The sequence below is a fragment of the Lampris incognitus genome, chromosome 3 (genome assembly GCF_029633865.1).
Source record: "Lampris incognitus isolate fLamInc1 chromosome 3, fLamInc1.hap2, whole genome shotgun sequence".
NCBI lineage: Eukaryota > Metazoa > Chordata > Actinopteri > Lampriformes > Lampridae > Lampris > Lampris incognitus.
This window is the reverse complement of record NC_079213.1, coordinates 103505594-103524504: the sequence shown is the minus strand read 5'-3', so window position 1 is coordinate 103524504 and position 18911 is coordinate 103505594. Positions and strand designations below refer to the sequence as shown.

Here is an 18911-nt window from a genome sequence, read left to right as displayed (position 1 = left end):
AGAAGGGATCCATTAGTGTGTGGCGCTGCAGACGTGTAATGGAAGGGGACAAACTGCGTCCTTATTAGATCGTCTCTGGGAGAAAAAAAAAACCAAAAGAATAAAGCCCTCTCGTATGAATTATTCAAGCTGTTGTTTCGTGCACCACTGGCTTTCTCTGCTCTCCCCAGACTGGAAGGGGAGGGAGCCGCCTCCGTCCTTATTTCTCAGCACCGCCGAGCCAAGTGCACGCAGATAATTAGCTCCGTCGTCAAGCTTTCCCTCCGTTAAGGGTGGAGGATGAAAATAAAAAGTTGCGGAACGGATCGTGCACCAAAAAAAAAAGAAAGAGAGGTCGACCGGCTTTCTCGACAGCCGGTCCATGTGCCGCAGGTTTTGTTGCCAGCTCATCTTAAATTACTCGGGGGCGGTGGAGGAGTACGGGCCGGTGCAAAACTTAAAATAAGAGAAGTTGCAGGCTGTAATGAACACACCTCAGAATAATACACACTTACAGTTACACACCGGCAGTGCGCGAACAATAGCACCATGCAGCACAACTCCAACCACATCCACAATCTGTTTACACTGTTGAAATAAACCTACACATAACGCACAGGGGGAGGGGGGGGGGGTAACGCAACTCATAACATGAAATGTACAACACGTTTTTCTCGGCATCTCAGAATCAGTATCGGTGGGGTTGATGTATTGTACCAAACAGACACACGACGACAAAACATTTACACACCAAGTTATCAACATACATGTGGATAAGGGCGTCCGGGTGGCGTGGATCGCCGGTTCAAATCCCCGTGTTACCTCCGGGTTGGCCAGGCATCCCTACAGACACAATTGGCTGTGTCTGGGTGGGAAGCCGGATGTGGGTGTGTCCTGGTCGCTACACTAGCGCCTCCTCTGGTTGCCGACCAGAGGAGATGACCGGTTGGTCGGGGTGACCGTTCAAGGGGGAGGGGGAGCTGGGGGGAATAGCGTGATCCTCCCATGCACTATGTCCCCCTGGTGAAACTCCTCACTGTCAGGTGAAAAGAAGCAGCTGGTGACTCCACATGTATCGGAGGAGGCATGTGGTAGTCTGCAGCCCTCCCCGGATCGGGGGGGTGGGGCAGCGACCAGGACAGCTCAGAGAGTGGGGTGATTGCCCGGATACAACTGGGGGAGAGAATGGGGAAAAATCCCCTCCCTCAAAAATTTATACTATATATATATATATATAGAGAGAGAGAGAGGGGGGGGAGGGAGAGAATGGGGAAAAATCCCCTCCCCCAAAAAATTATAATATATATACACTACCGTTCAAAAGTTTGGGATCACCCAAACAATTTTGTGTTTTCCATGAAAAGTCACACTTATTCACCACCATATGTTGTGAAATGAATAGAAAATAGAGTCAAGACATTGACAAGGTTAGAAATAATGATTTGTATTTGAAATAAGATTTTTTTTACATCAAACTTTGCTTTCGTCAAAGAATCCTCCATTTGCAGCAATTACAGCATTGCAGACCTTTGGCATTCTAGCTGTTAATTTGTTGAGGTAATCTGGAGAAATTGCACCCCACGCTTCCAGAAGCAGCTCCCACAAGTTGGATTGGTTGGATGGGCACTTCTTTGAGCAGATTGAGTTTCTGGAGCATCACATTTGTGGGGTCAATTAAACGCTCAAAATGGCCAGAAAAAGAGAACTTTCATCTGAAACTCGACAGTCTATTCTTGTTCTTAGAAATGAAGGCTATTCCATGCGAGAAATTGCTAAGAAATGGAAGATTTCCTACACCGGTGTGTACTACTCCCTTCAGAGGACAGCACAAACAGGCTCTAACCAGAGTAGAAAAAGAAGTGGGAGGCCGCGTTGCACAACTGAGCAAGAAGATAAGTACATTAGAGTCTCTAGTTTGAGAAACAGAAGCCTCACAGGTCCCCAACTGGCATCTTAATTAAATAGTACCTGTTAGAGCCTGTTTGTGCTGTCCTCTGAAGGGAGTAGTACACACCGGTGTAGGAAATCTTCAATTTCTTAGCAATTTCTCGCATGGAATAGCCTTCATTTCTAAGAACAAGAATAGACTGTCGAGTTTCAGATGAAAGTTCTCTTTTTCTGGCCATTTTGAGCGTTTAATTGACCCCACAAATGTGATGCTCCAGAAACTCAATCTGCTCAAAGAAGTGCCCATCCAACCAATCCAACTTGTGGGAGCTGCTTCTGGAAGCGTGGGGTGCAATTTCTCCAGATTACCTCAACAAATTAACAGCTAGAATGCCAAAGGTCTGCAATGCTGTAATTGCTGCAAATGGAGGATTCTTTGACGAAAGCAAAGTTTGATGTAAAAAAAATCTTATTTCAAATACAAATCATTATTTCTAACCTTGTCAATGTCTTGACTCTATTTTCTATTCATTTCACAACATATGGTGGTGAATAAGTGTGACTTTTCATGGAAAACACGAAATTGTTTGGGTGATCCCAAACTTTTGAACGGTAGTGTATATATATATATATATATATATACATAGAGAGAGAGAGGGGGGGAGGGAGAGAGAGAGAGGGAGAGGGAGGGAGAGAGAGAGAGAGATAGAGAGAGAGGGGGGGGAGAGAGAGAGAGGGAGGGAGAGGGAGAGAGAGAGAGAGGGGGGGGAGAGGGAGAGAGAGGGAGAGGGGGGGAGAGGGAGAGAGAGGGAGGGAGATAGAGAGAGAGAGGGGAGAGAGAGAGAGAGAGAGAGAGAGAGAGAGAGAGAGAGAGAGAGAGCTAGATAAGAGATAAATACTATAGACTATATGGAGCCTAAGAAAGATACTTTACATACACATATATCCAGAATATGAATTCAATGTTTCTATTGGAACGTGTAACTGTGGCTACTAAAGACCGGGGGAGAGAAAGGTCGGGTCAGCCTCTGTTCGGTCAGCCTCTTCCCGGATGATTTGGCAGGTTGTTCGCGGATTACATCACCAGCGTTCATTCTCTGCATGGACTGAAAGTGCATCTCTTATTTGTAGGTCGGTCCAGTTTCTAGACAGGTTTAAGTGTGCCCTTTTCTGCCGGAGATCGCTTATTTCATTATTTTACAAACAAGTGTCACGCGTCACACCAAAGCCTGCCATGAGCAGGTCGCGGACGCGTTCTGTGTGCCCCGCCCCGCCCCTTTAAACGCCTCCCACCCGACACCAGCGTGGACTCTCATCCTGCTCGCTCAACTCGGCAGCCTCGCGGCTCTTCGCTCACGCCATCGTTGCTCCAAAACGTTTCCAGAGCTGTTACAAGGTGTCGAGTTGGCAAACTGCCGTCACTACTTTTCTAGAATATCGACTCCGGCTCGCGTTTGTACACGAGCCCGACACGGGAAAGCGCCGGGAGATTTGCGGGTTAGGCAGCGTGTGTGAAAGGGGCTTTTACTTATACTCTGCTAGACCGAGCCGGACGGTGGCAGCTGCCGGTTTTTGAGAGTCCATCAGGAGCATGAAAGGCCCTACAGGAGCTACCCTCGGGCCTTGTACATACATCACGTGCCGTGGTGTCGGAACACCGCTCACCTCGAAATCTGACCAGCAAAACCTGCCTGGTGTGTGTGACTGGGTGAGAAGAGGGGACCGCTAACGTCAGATAGGTTGCGGGGCTTCCGGAGCCCATGTTAATATCGAAGAGTTTTTAGTTAAAAGTCTGAATTTGGGGTGTCCAGGTAGCTGGTTGGGTGTCCGGGTGGCGTAGCGGTCTATTCTGTTGCTTACCAACGCGGGGATCGCCAGTTCGAATCCCCGTGTTACCTCCGAGTTGGTCAGGCGTCCTACAGACACAATTGGCCGTGTCTGCGGGTGGGAGGCTGGATGTGGGTATGTGTCCTGGTCGCTGCAATAGCGCCTCCTCTGCTCGGTCGGGGCACCTGGTGGTGTTGGGGGGGGGGGGGACTGGGGGGGGAAATAGCGTAATTCTCCCACGTGCTACGTCCCCCTGGTGAAACTCCTCACTGTCAGGTGAAAAGAAGCGGCTGGTGACTCCATATGTATGGGAGGAGGCATGTGGTGGTCTGCAGCCCTCCCCGGATGGGCAGAGGGGCTGGAGCAGTGACCGGGACAGCTCAGAAGAGTGGGGTAGTCGACTGAGTACAATTGGAGAGAAAGTGTGGGGAGGGGGGGAACTCCCTGAATTTGGTAAATGAAATACTTTGAAGGACTTCTATGTTTCAGACAAATCTGAGACGTGGGGTCAGCAAATAAAACTGTGGGAGAACTGGAAGACTTCACCCAGATAAGCCCAAAACACCAGCTAGCTCCTCTCGTTCCACGCTGTCATTCGGCTTCAGCCGTGCCCCCTCGGCGGATGAGGAGAACGAATACTCCATTCTGAAAATGTCTCCCACGGGAGGCAGCAGGCAGGACGTGAACGACAAGTGACTTCTGGGATGCGTGGTGTCCACTGGAGATCCCCTTGATGGGTTTATGATGTTTTTTACAGTCCAGCCTCAGCAGCACTGAGGGGTGAAGGTCTACGAAATTAATTTGACCTCTTATGTAAGGCGGCCTTGGTAATTATCAGAAAGTGTGTAGGCGGATCTCCTCCCAAGAGGGGCCAAGGACGGGGACGGATGGATGGGGTGTACTTACGTGTGTGTGTGTGTGTGTGTGTGTGTGTGTGTGTGTGTATATTTCTGTTTGTATGTGTGTGTGCAAGCATTTGCATGTTTGTGTGCTATATGAGAGTTTGAATGTGTGTAAATTTGCATCTGTGTGTGTGTATATACTATGTGTGTGTGTGTGTTTATGAATTCGCAACTGTTTGCTGGTGCATGTGTGACCGTGAGTTTGCATCTTTGTGTGTGTGCGTTTGTCATTGGTGGGTTGTGGGAAGCGGTTCTATTATGGAAGAGGTCAAGTCTGACTCTGCCCCGCGTCTGCAGGGCTGCCGTTAGCTAAGACCTTGTACCTCCAACGTACAATATTACTCCGAAGTTATATAAGGGGGTTGTATAATGTACTCTGAAAGCACATGAATACACTTATTGAACTATCTCATTCCATAAAGCATCCTTTCACTCGTGTGACTCACAAAAATTAGGAAACAAAGGAGTTGCACTGTTTGAGTCTGCCCATATGTCCCTCCAGCAGCTGTCCAACAGACATGCTATACATTCTCATGCGTGATCCAGATCATTGTCAGCCGTTGCGAGACTCGCGGTGAAGTACTTTGTATAGTATTCCATGGTCGTACGTCACGGCGCGGGAAACATAACCGTGATGAGCGGCCGCGCTCATCCCTGTGTGAAACTGCGCGGTCACCCACGTGTCCACCGCCATTACAGTAGTGCTGTCCAAATGTGCTTCCAGTCGATGTTTTGTTCCCTGTACATGGCTCAACAGTTACCTCCATGTTGTCTTCACCTTCACCACTACCACCACCACCGCAATCATCATCACCACCAAAAACACCACCACCACCGCAATCATCATCACCACCAGCACAATCATCATCACCACCAAAAACACCACCACCACCGCAATCATCATCACCACCAGCACAATCATCATCATCATCATCATCATAAAGTTTAAAGTGGTCTGTGTAAGGTTTGCCCTGGACGGGGGACAGAGCACCGAGTTGTCCAAAATGTCCTGACGCAACTCGTTGTTGATCTCACTTGTTGTAGGGGAGAGACTCTAGGGCCGCAGATAAGACTGTTGCCATGGTCCTGAAGGAGATACCGAGTAAGGCGTCTTCGGAAGGGAAGCCCCTCCTCACGGTGACTACCAAGGTGGGCAGAACCATCGCAGAACACCCCCCATCCCCCCACCCCACCCATCTTCTTACCACCACCACCACCACCACTTCCCCTACCCCCTCATGTTGGTCGTAATGAAATAATAAAGAAAAAGAAAAGGCATAGATCATCCGTTTGACTGATCTCTGTTCTGTCCTTCTCACTGGAATCCTTCTTCATTATCCTCATAGCAACTAACAAAGATTAGCTATAATTTACACCTTTTGTCTTTTTAAGTGCGTTTTCAGCTGCTTTATGGGGTATTGAACTCTCCAACTGTTCATTCATTTTCACCAGTAATGTACGACTCCGACAGCACAGCGTTTCTTACAACTGGTGCAACAATAAAACTGAGAAAATCATTAAGATGCATTTAAAACATTTACAATGAACGACTTCTTCGGAGTCGGTGGGTAAACCCAAATATGACCTAAAAAAAGGCAGCCTCGGGGGCGTCCGGGTGGCGTGGCGGTCTATTCCGTTGCCTACCAACATGGCTATCGGCGGTTCGAATCCCCGTGTTTCCTCCGGCTTGGTTGGGCGTCCCTATAGAAACAATTGGCCATGCCTGCGGGTGGGAAGCCGGATGTGGGTATGTGTCCTGGTCGCTGCACCAGTGCCTCCTCTGCTCGGTCGGGGCACCTGTTCAGGGGGGAATAGCGTGATCCTCCGACGCGCTACGTCCCCCTGGTGAAACTCCTCACTGTCAGGTGAAAAGAAGCGGCGGGCGACTCCACATGTATCGGAGGAGGCATGTGGTAGTCTGCAGCCCTCCTCGGGTTGGGGGTTGGGGGGTTGGGGTAAATCCCAAAAATAAATAAATAAATAAATAATGTCAGCCTTGGTGTGCAAAGCCCTTAAGTTATAATGAGGCTGAAAAATCATGCTGGCATTCTTCAGCCCTTTTTTTTTTCTTGACTCATGACGAGTGTCTCCAGTAAACACTCTTTGTGGTTTTTGGCGAGGACTGAGAGAGGCGCATCAGTAATGCCCTTCCCTCCCACTCCGTAACCCACAAATGCAGATGAGGTCAGACCAACCTCCTCGTGAGCTCTTGATACACCTCATAAGCAGCTAAAATTTTGGCGCAACTATGTATGCATTTCTAAAAATGCTATACCCCCCCCCCCCCCTGCAGTATGGCATCTGGCTATTGGTTTGAGCTACACTCGTAGAAAAACTGCAGTAGTTTTGCTTGCACGCTGCTGTGCTTTGTTTTTTCTTTGCTTGTTAAGTATAACGGTGGTGCAGTGGGAGTAGCAGATGTCTTCTTAGGTCTTCTTGCTTGTGAGCTCTGCTAGATTTCTGATGCATGTGTGCGTGGGCACATGGGTGTGTGTGTGTGTGTGTGTGTGTGTGTGTGTGTGATCATACATCTATATCTGTGTGGTGCTTTTAATCGCCTTTAATGGTGCTTTGTTGCTGTCTTAGACCCAGGTGTCCAAATCGCGGCTGTCGTGCACTAGCTCGTGTTGTGATGTACTCTGACTGACATCCACACAACACACGTCAACCAAGATGACTTAACTTGCAGGAAAAAGACAACACTTCCTCCTCGAATCTTCAAAGGCTTAATTACGGCTTGTTTTCCCCGACACAACAGGAAGCTGTCGGATTCACAGGAGCCAGATATCCAGATATGACCCCCCCGTGGCTCCCCCCCCACAACGAAACAAGAAAGTTGTTGTAGTTGTACGTCAACGTCACCTCAAAACACCTCCACGTCGTTCTTTCGCTCACTGTAAAAGGGAGAAAGATTTAATTGGCTTCTTTGATTAAAGAAGAGCAGTCCTGTCTGAGCAAGGTCAGAGATAAAGAACTTGCCTTTATCCACAACCTGAGTTCATTTACTGCTCGATGATGAATAGTCATGTATACGAGCCAGGAGCTGCTCCCCTCAGGCAAACCTGAGGGGCTGGCATCTCTTCTGTTCAGATGGACCCGTCATGTAGATCAATAGCAGAATGTCACCAGGTCGTTTGTTACCCCGTTAAAAATGTCGATGCCACCGCTACTGCAACGTCGCACCATCTGCAAATTCCAATATCATGCTTTCATAATTTAGAGTCAACAACTCTGATTCAGCCTCCTTGCTTCCCTGTGATTGATTTGGTTTTTAATGTTGGATGTTTAATTCAGGACACAACACGGAACGTGTAAATGAAAGGAAATGTTTGAAGTATTCCGACAAAAAAACTGCTGCTGTAGGGAGAGAGACAGAGACAGAGAGAGACAGAGACAGAGAGAGAGAGAGAGACACACACACACACACACACACAGACAAAGAGAGACACACAGAGAGAGCGAAGGAGACCGAGACAAGCGAGAGAGCAAGACAGAGAGAGAATGAGAGCGAGACAGAGTGAGCGAGACAGAGAGACAGAGCAAGATAGAAAGTCAGAGAGAGAGACAGAGCAAGCAAGACAGAGATGAGAGAGAGCAAGACAGAGAGACAGAAAGAGAGTGGGACAGACAGTAAGCGAGACGGAGAGACAGAGAGTGAGACAGAGACAGAGTGAGCGAGAGAGACAGAGCAAGCGAGACAGAGACAAGAGAGAGAGCGAGACAGTGAGCGAGACAGAGACAGCAAGATAGAGAGTGAGAAAGAGAGACAGACAGAGTGAGCGAGACAGAGCGAGTGAGACAGAGAGAAGAGAGACAGAGCGAGCGAGACAGCAAGAGAGAGAGAGACAGGGAATGAGAGACAGAGTGAGAGAGACAGCGAGCGAGCGAGACAGAAACGAGAGAGAGAGAGACAGAGAGAGCGAGACAGGGAATGAGTAAGACAGACAGAGAGTGCCAGCGAGACAGAAACGAGGCAGAGAGCAAGACAGAAACGAAGCAGAGAGCGAGACGGCGAGAGAGAGAGAGAGAGAGAGAGAGAGAGAGAGAGAGGTTAGTGGGTTGTACCTTAAATAGGCTCAGCCACAGAGTTCTCATCTGTTTGCAAAATCGGCGTTCCTTCCCCACAGAGGGAAAACATACAGGCACATTAATGCATAACAACACAAACAAACAGAGACCAGGTCATCGACTTTCTCAGTTTTCCTTTTCACACGATTCATTCTCATTCTCGATTCGATCTGGGTCCAAACAGCAATTAACTTCAACACCTCACCGCCGCCTAGCAAAATCATGGCACATAACATAGCAATCAAACTCTCTGCTCTTGACACGCTTCAGATGTGGAAATATTAAATGAACAAGGTGCTCAGCTAAGAGCAAAAACCACATCAGAAGTCTGTCAGCGAGTTTAGCCGGGACACATGACTGCACATCCTATTAAAAACATCAATCTCTCCCTCTCACGCCTCAACATGGTCGTAATGACAGCTCACTGCGTTGACATAAACACAGATGAATAAAAAGTTCGACTCCTTTCCATGCTCATCACCGGCCATTTTCCACGAGCTGATACGTGTATGTAAAGGTTTCACTTGGCTGTGGCACGATGAGAGACAAGAGCCACCCGGGGCTATAGACACACACATAGCACCCCGGTCCTCCGAGCCAGGCTGATGTGCAGCTCTTAAATACGGCCAGTGCAATGTCTGCTGACAAATTCGTAAAATGTTCTGTTTATTGGGACTCTGAGCTAATTGGCTTTTGTTTGTTCTCTAATTTGTGGCTGTGTTTGAAACCGTATTTTACGATGTCAGCTCACTCAGTACGCGGTGCCTTTTACAACAAATGACAGTCACCACTAAGGGAATAGATCTGTGCAGACACACATCCACATCCCTCAAACCCCTAAACACACACTTTCCATTTCTGAGTCAAAGAAGGAAGATGTCACTTAGTTGAGTGATGACACGTATCTATCAATAAATGTAACCAAATGAACGGATTCAACCTTCTTTGACTTTCTTACCTGGATTATTGAGCATGCATCAAGACAGTTTCTGGGTGACTCTTTATGTGCCTCTGATATGGAGCCCAGATTGCTCCAGCTGTAAAGACGTAATTATATTGTGAGCTGTAAAATAAGATAGACACAAAAAATAAATAAATGAAATGTTGAATTTTGTGGACTTGGAGAAGACTTATGACCAGGGGTTAAAGTGGGATTTGGTAAGTGGGGGATCTCTGCATAGAGAGGTGGGCAAAAGTGCGGGAGTGATAGGCAGCTAGCTAACGTTAGGCTAGCTAACCACTGGTCCAGTAGTCCCGACGTTAGCATTGTTAGCTAATAATAGCTACAGTAGCTAACGTTTGCTAGCTAGTTAGTTATTTGAATGAAAATATTGCATGGCCAGAGCTAAGGTTGGACAAACATAACTAGCTAGCTACTGGTAACGTTACCAGACGCTACCGATAGTTAGCTTGCCTAGCAGCATTCAAACAACTAGCCAGCAACGTCAGCAACTAGCTAGCAACGTTACCGGGTGGAAGATAGCTAGTTAGCTAGCTAGCTAACGTTACGTTCGCTAACGTTAGTTGCTTGAATGAAAATCACAGCAGAGCTAGACAAAACTATTGGAAATACTATTGGAAATACACTGAAGATACTCACTCTTTATGCCCCCCCATCCAAGATAATAATGCAGGTAGCAGGTTGTCGCTCTCTCGAGTCTTGTCTGCCTGGTGCGGTGAACTGACCCTGACCCGTGAGCGTGAAGCCAGTCTCCTTTGATGTCAAGTCTGGTGAAGCCAGACAGCAGGCAGGTGCGGGTCACGTGAGGACGCGATATCATTCAAACTTTTAGAAAAAGTAAAGTAGTATAAAAATAGAAGAACGACTTTATTTGCGATTTATTTTGTAATGCTTGTGAATTGGCTGCGTCATGTTTTCTGTTTTAAATTTTACTGTGACAAAAAGATTGAAATTACTCCTGTCTACAGAGTGCCGGATCTCAGCTCCGGTTGACTTGGGGGAGGAGGGGAAGTGCCGGTGTCGGGATCCGGGTAGCTCCGGCCCACTTTAATCACTGCTTATGACCATGTATCCCAAGGCACTCTGTGGCGGGTACTGAGTGAAGTATGGGGTACCAGGGCAGTTGCTACAAGCCATACGGTCCTTGTATAACCAAAGTAAGAGCTGTGTCCGCATTCTCGGCACAAAGTCAAACACGTTTTCGGTGGGTGTCGGACTCCAAGGTTGTCCCTTGTCTCCGATTCTGTTTGTGATATTCATGGACAGGATCTCAAGGCGCAACCAAGGTGAGGAGTCGGTCTGTTTGGGGAACTTCAGAATTGCATGCTCTTTGCTGATGATGTGGTTTTGTTGGCCTCATCAGAACGCGACCTCCAGCATGCACTGGGGCAGTTTGCAGCCGAGTGTGAAATGGCCGGGATGAGAGTCAGCACCTCCAAGTCTGAGGCCATGGTTCTCTACTGGAAAATGGTGGATTGCTCCCTCCGGGTTGGGAATGAGTTGCTGCCTCAAGTGAAGGAGTTCAAGTATCTCAGGGTCTTGTTCACGAGTGAGGGTAGGATGGAACGGGAGACTGACAGACGGATTGGTGTAGCATCAGCAGTAATGCGGATGATGTACCAGACCGTTGTAGTGAAGAGGGAGCTCAGCTAGAAGGCAAAGCTCTCAATTCACCAGTCAATCTTTGTTCCAACTCTAACCTATGGTAATGAGCTTTGGGTAGTGACCGAAATCGCAGAGAGATCGCAGATACAAGCAGCTGAAATGAGTTTCCTCTGTAAGGTGTCTGGGCTCAGACTTAAGAGATAGGTTGAGGAGCTTGGACATCCGGAGGGAGCTCGGAGTAGAGCCACTGCTCCTTCGCGTTGAAAGGAGCCAGTTGAGGTGGTTTGGGCATCTGATTAGGATGCATCCTGGGCGCCTTCCTTTGGAGGTTTTCCGGGCACGTCCAACTGGGAGGAGACCCCCTGGTAGATCCAGAACTTGCTGGAGGGACTACATGTCCAATCTGGCCTGGGAACGTTGTGGGATCCCCCAGGAGGAGCTGGAGGGCGTTGCTGGGGAGAGGGTCATCTGGGGTGCCCTACTTAGCTTGATGCCACCGCAACCCGACCCCGGAGAAGCAGCTGATGATGAGATGAGATGTTGAATTAAATTGAAATTTTTAAGTCACATTGTTCCGAGCAACTTTAAGTGACTTCCAATTCCTTCAATACACATTAATAAATCAAGTTTCTTAAAACTTACTTAACATAGTTGCCTGGAACTCCTTAAAATAACATTTTAATAAGTAAATGCAACATTTAATTGATGGCCTGGCGGCCTGTCCAGTGTGTCTCCCCGCCTGCCGCTCAATGACTGCTGGAATAGGCTCCGGCATCCCAGCGACCCTGACAGCAGGATAAGCGGTTAAGATAATGGATGGATGTATGGTGGCCGTGGAAAGTTGACCTGAGGGGATACCGGAGTAAGTTAATTAGTTTGGCTGAGGGTGGGTGTGTGTAAAGTGATGCATTACTACTAAGCTTGTCATCGATCCTTCTTTCAAGTGTCAGTAATTGGAACAAATTCCCGATGATGGGCTGTCAATCAACCCGGCTGGTGTTGCTTAGATGTGTTGGTTTTCAAGTATGGGTTTGGTTTCATGTGTTCAGGGTCATTGCCTACCAATTAACTGCCCCTGTGCGATGAGTTTAGTTTACTGTACTGAGTTCCTCATCTTGACACACTGCAGTTTTCAACAAACAAGCTTACGGCGCACCTGGCGTACTGTAACGTGAACCCAGCTGTAACGTGTCTTTAGATAGAGCTGGACGATACTTACAAAACCAAATATCCCAATATTTTTATCTTAATATCTTCAAATTGATAATGTGAGGATATTTTGGGGATGACTATTGGTGCTTTCATAAGATATTTATGTATAATAAAACATTGATAAATGATCATTAGTAATGTGGATATGATGACCAAGCAGGTACAGACATTCACACAGCCTTTAAGACCAGGGAATGAAAACATTTAAGTTATATCATCATCATATTACCATAACCACAATCCCACAACACATCTAGTCTCAGATCACCATGTCCATGTTATAGCCATAGATTGACCAGCTCTATCTTTAGTTTATACATACACTGTAAAGACTTTCACTGTAAAATAACAGTAAAATACTGGCAGCATTTTATTTTAATTTTACAGTGCACCTACTGTTATTTATTTTAACAGTATATAACTGTATATTGGATTGCAGTATATGACAGTAGGATAACTGGATTTTACAGTAATTTTATAGTATATGCCAGCATGTTACTTTTTATTTACAAAGGGCAATAAAATCTGCTACTTTTGCAATTAATTTCTGTAAATCCCCACAAATAAAAAAAAAACCTAGAAAACACAAGAGAATACACATTCAATAAAATATTGCTGTAGTTTATTACAAGTCCTGAATCATTTGTACAACTGACTTTATAAGACCAATAATATTTGGAATATTTGTATAAAAAACTGACAAGGTACATCATCACCGTATTTGGAAGAAACTGTCCCTAATAAAATCATTAATGACAAGCTTTACTGAACTCTGAGTAAAAAGGTATGGCCATTTCATTCTTAGATCCTCAATGGAGGATGCTGGCATTTCATTTGTGTGGGTACGCTGATGACTGTATGTAGTCTCCATGAGATTACTCCAATGGAGTACACAATAAAATGTGTTTGACTTGGGTTTAATGATCTGGTTTTAATGTTGCTCCTGGGCATAACACAGTGACACACCTCACTTCTCCATCTGCTGAGAGACACTTTGGTGATTCCAAGTCTTCACTCCCTTTTGAAAATCTTCCCGTTCCTTCCAGTTTGCAGTTGTACAGTTGACTCTATAACAGCAGAAGTAAACACAAGTTAGCTACTTCTTCCCACTTTAATTGACGATTAACTTTAATAACGTTCACTTTACTGGTTATTTTTGCTGGCTTCAATTGAGTCTAAGGATACCCTGCCTTATTTACAGAACTTAAAAGGCTGAAAGGCTGGAAAACTGGCATGTTAGCCTGTATTTGTAAGAATTTTTAAACAAAGTTAAATAAATAAACGATGACCTCAAAGAAACTTTACAAAGGTCTGAAACAACAGCTTAACTTTGCTGCTGTTAGCTAGCTAACGTTACTACGGCTAACTGAGCTCGAGCTAGCTACAGAACTTGCTTTGCCAGTTTTGGCAACCTGACCTAATGAAACAGACCTGATGAAACATTAACTGAAATGTCAATAGTTCAATAATCATGCAGACATAACAATATAGAGATGTCCCGATACCGATTCCGATACCCTGCATAAAACGGCCATTTTATCCGGGCGAAACTACTTTAAAGTTGATCCCGTTTTGGGGCTAATAAGTTACATGATATTGGATCGGTGCATAGACTCGCATACTTGCCAATACCAGATCCAGCATTTTAGGCAGTATCGGAGGCATTTCTAATACTGGTATTGGTATCAGAACAACTCTACGGTACACCACCAATTCCTGGAAATGTGCATAACGTTACCTCCTTAGGTGAACTCTGCATGGGCTGCTCTCGTTAGAATGTGAAGGAGAGTACCAAAGCTGTGCTGTCCAAAGTCAAGTTCAGGAACAGCCAGTCATGAGTAATGACTTGCTGTCATGAGTAAACATGTTATTGTCAAAACAGAAACACTGGCCTACAATCAACAGTACAATGTTGATGGATAGTGACTGGACTTGTAAAGGGATGATAGCGCGTATTTCCACCGCTTCACAGAAAACACTGTTTTATGCTGATAAATTACAGTTATGGTTATCTACTGTTATGGTTAACTGACCGCATTAACTGTTCATTTACATGCCAAGGATGAATATCTAACAGTGTCGGCCCTGTCCACTGTGTCTCCCCTGCCTACCGCCCAATGACTGCTGGGATAGGCTCCAGCATCCCCGTGACCCTGAGAGCAGGACAAGCAGTTTGGATAATGGATGGATTGATGGATTTTACAATTATTATAAAATACAGTAAGATACTGTTGTAAATCCACAGCAAATTTACAATAATTCAAAAGGGAACCCGTTCACCCATTAAACCTGCAGGTTGGCCGCCCGGGTAGCGTAGCGGTCTATTCCATTGCCTACCAACACAGGGGTCGGCGGTTCGAATCCCCATGGCACCTCCAGCTTGGATTTAGCGTCTCCACAGACACAATTGGCCGTGTCTGCAGGTGGGAAGCCGGATGTGAAGAGTAGGGTAATTAGGCAAGTACAATTGGGGAGAAAAACGGGGAAAATTAAAAAAAAACTGCAGGTGTTCAGCGCTATAAAAATGTAGGAAAAAATGAACAACGAAATCTCGCCAAACTCTCCACTTTACACATGCTCACAAATGCTCTCTCTCGCACACTCACACCATAATCTACCTTTACCCCCCCCCTCCTCTTCATCCTCCTCTCACCTCCACCGCCTGGCCTCAAGACTCGTGGGAGTTTAACTGGTACATGGTTCCCTTGACAACAACATCTGAGAGATCTCTTGGAGTCGTGCCCAGGTGACACAATTAGATCAAGTTTTCCATTACATAATTTTCTGGATTGCCGTGAAAGCACTTGCAAACAAAGCGACAATGTGCTCAGCACAGGATGGGAGCAGGGAGGTGCTAGAGGGGATAGGGAAAAGGTATCATGGGACACAATGGGGTTCTCCGCATAGAGAAGGTAATGAAGGACAAACTGTTCACTCAGCTCTCCAGGATGTTCCCTCCAGGAGGTACGAGGAGTCTATAATTGGCGGTGTTGTGCTACCCGGTGTGGCTGTGCCATGCCATACCATGTGCCTGGGTGCTTATAGGCCAAGATAATTGCAGTGAATTTCCCGTTTCTCTTTCCTGGATGATTATGGTTGGGGCTCAATCAAGGTCTTAGAAAAGAAAGAAAAAAACCCTAACAAAAATCCAAACAAGATCATCATTTAGAATCATCCCCATGGCAATTACAGGAAGTGCTTTGAAGAACACGGGCGTGGGTCAATTACGGACCATTCGATGCAAATAACACAAGGTCCTCCACTAAACAGTCTGCCAGCAGCAATGTTAAGCCATGACCTTGGTCCTCTCACTTGAGTGCAGTGCTTGTCCCTCACTATTCAGGCCTACATGGTCAAAACTGTGCTGGATGTCGGAAATGCCGAACAGTCTCAACTTGTATGATTTGTCACACAATGAATAACATTTAGCATAACATTTAGTACCAAATGTGTTAAAGCTAAATTCTGTGATTTTTTTCTCCATTAATAAGTGGTTATTTCATCCATCTGAAACATGGTGATGATGTGGTGCTGGTGGTGGACAGACAGTCTTCCTGTAGAACAGTGTCGTGATATATTCGGATGTAGGAGACAGAGAGAAACTGACCTGTTGATTCTGATTTTCTGGGACTACAAACCAGGTGTAGCAGCCATTGTGGCTTGTGTGGCATCAGCTCAGCAGTAAACAATTCCCACTCTTGGAAAAATGGATCCTGGGACCAAAGCTAACACAGTCTAATGTATTGCCAACTACACCACACTATATGGAACACTGTTGTACAGTCATATTGGTTGTCACGGACACATCAGCATCACGTTTCAGTCTTTTTTCCAACATGTATGTGTTTGTCGCTGCACCAGTATTCATCCTACTTGGTCAAAACATTTCTACAGTGGTATACAGAGACTGGAGAGTGTCTCCAACCATGGTGAAGATGACTGGCAGTGTTACGGAGCCTGACACCATCATGAATAAAATAACTTTAAAGGATAAAAGTTGCGGACTTCAGCTTTCATGGATAAAAACCATGTATGACAGCTTTAACTATGCGCATTATTTTATCCTGTTGTGTAAGTCACCTTGTAACATTGTTTAGAAAGGTGCAACATAATAAAAAGTTTACTACTGTTATTATTAACACTGAGCTCATGCTACGTAAGTTATGTCAGCAAGCACAATCAGTTTAGTCACTCGGATATTATGGGGTGCCCTGTGATGGCCCGGCGACCTGTCCAGGGTGTCTCCCCACCGGCCGCCCAATGACTACTGGGATAGGTTCCAGCATCCTCACAACCCTGAGAGCAGGATAAGCGGTTTGGATAATGGATGGAATGATGTTATGGGGTACTGTACAAGTCCAGATATCCGTCAGTGTGCTTAACAGCAGCCCCCCTGACAGTATAAACTTAGCTGAAGTCATACAAATCATCCCCTCCAGGCAAGGTCTGCTCGTTTTACTCAATGCAACACCGGTAGCATTCAAGGGCATCCGTCTCATTTGGGGTTTTCACTGGAACTGCAGAGAAATGTACAATTCAAAGTATCTCTCAAAGATTAACACTGGTTCAGCCACCACCGTTTAATGTGACTCCGCATGCATTTATGAATGGATTTTATGCTTAAGGACTCCATATTTACACACACACACGCACGCACACACACACACCTCCTAGCAGAGCTATCTTTAATCTTTAAGCCCTCTGACGCCACATCTCCGAGGGCTTTGTACAGTTTGCACTGTTAATATTTATTCTGCTCGGCTGGCCTTTACTGTATATTGCATGAAGCCTGATTGCAAGAGCACATTCATTCAATATTCACATTTGATGGTGGACAGAAAAAAATTTGCATTTTCATTTCTTTGCACCAATAATCATCAGTGAATTAATAATTAATTAATATGAATGGCAGAATAAGAAATGGAGCGGTTTGGATGATAACTTTCTTACAAAATTACGAATAGACTACAAAAAGGAAAAAAAGGGATCAACAATACAGAAGATGGCTCTTTTTTTGCCCATTTACTGAATGCTATTTTCTCTCAAAGTAAATTACAGTGAAATATACGACAGCAGGGATTTGGGATTTGTGCCACGTTGACTTTGTTCTCAGTGCAACACATTATATTACAGTTATGTTATTACAGCAGCCTACTTTGGGTAAAGGTCATTTTAATATTTCTGGGGTTTTCACCTTATTTAATCATGAACTTTACTAGAGATATATCACCCTGTGTAAATACCCCCCTGTAGGGCTTGAGGCAGCAACTCACCTGACACATGAGATCTGATTTATTAATACAGGAATAACAACCAAACACCCTGCTGTGTTAGCATTAACTCACTGCTATGCAACCCCCCATGCACTGCCAATTGCTCAGTTCTTGTGTAATGTGCTTTAGTGCCTAAAACATTACTGCAATATGATGCTTCTGGTTCAGTGGTTCTCAATCAGGTCCTCAGTACCACCTGTCTGTGCCCTCGGTCAAGGGCACAGGCAGGATTATTAACCCTAACACGCATGTCTTTTTTTTTTTTTGCCCTTTTTCTCCCTAATTGTACTTAGCCAATTAACCCACTCTTCCGAACCGTCCCGGTCGCCGCTCCACCCCCTCTGCCGATCCGGAGAGGACTACGAGCTACCACGTCTCCTCCAATACATGTGGAGTCGCCAGCCACTTCTTTTAACCTGACAGTGAGGGGTTTCACAAGGGGGGGGCGTAGTAGGTGGGAGGATCACGCTATTCCCTCCAGTTCCCCGCCCCCCCAGGACAGGCGCCCCAACCGACCAGAAAAGGCACTAGTGTAGCAACCAGGACACACATCCACATCCGGCTTCCCACCCGTAGACACGGCCAATTGTGTCTGTAGGGACACCCGACCAAGCCGGAAGTAACACGGGGATTCGAACCGGCGATCCCTGTGTTGGTAGGCAATGGAATAGACCACTATGCAACATGGATGCCCCATGCATGTCTTTTTGATGGTGGGGAAAACCAGGGCAACTGGTGAAAACCCACCGTGGACACAGGGAGAACATGCAAACTCCACACAGAGGACGTCCTGGGATGGTCCCCAAGGTTGGACAATCCTGGGGTTAAAACCCAGGACCTTCTTGCTGTGAGGCGACAGCACTAACCACTGTACCACCCCGTACATTCACCTGTTGTTCCAGTTACTCCTGCCAAAGATGGATCTCATGGATCTCTTCCATTGTTCCTTCATTTGTGAACACCCTTCACCACTAGTATGTGTAAACAGCATCTACAATGAATGGGCGAGACAGGACTGAGACATGGCTACATGGCTAAAATGCACTTTACGTGACTCTACATCCACAAATCTTCTTCTTCTTTTTTTTTTAGTATCTAGAATTTGCTATGTCCGGTACTCTCAAATTCTCTTAATCAATTAAATTCACTTGAGTCTCACTCTCACACATTCAAGCTAGCTACTGTAGCGGTGAGGCT

The 18911-nt window shown here is 46.0% G+C and overlaps 1 protein-coding gene across 1 annotated transcript in view; it reads left to right on the top strand.

Annotated features, from left to right (window-relative positions):
* Positions 1-5675: 5675 nt before the first annotated feature.
* pex5la (peroxisomal biogenesis factor 5-like a) overlaps positions 5676-18911 on the top strand; it is a 113665-nt gene continuing 100429 nt past the window's right edge. Inside the window, exon 1 of the mRNA XM_056276543.1 lies at positions 5676-5744. Within this exon, the coding sequence (XP_056132518.1) occupies positions 5676-5744 (69 nt within the window). The remainder of the gene's footprint in view (positions 5745-18911) is intronic.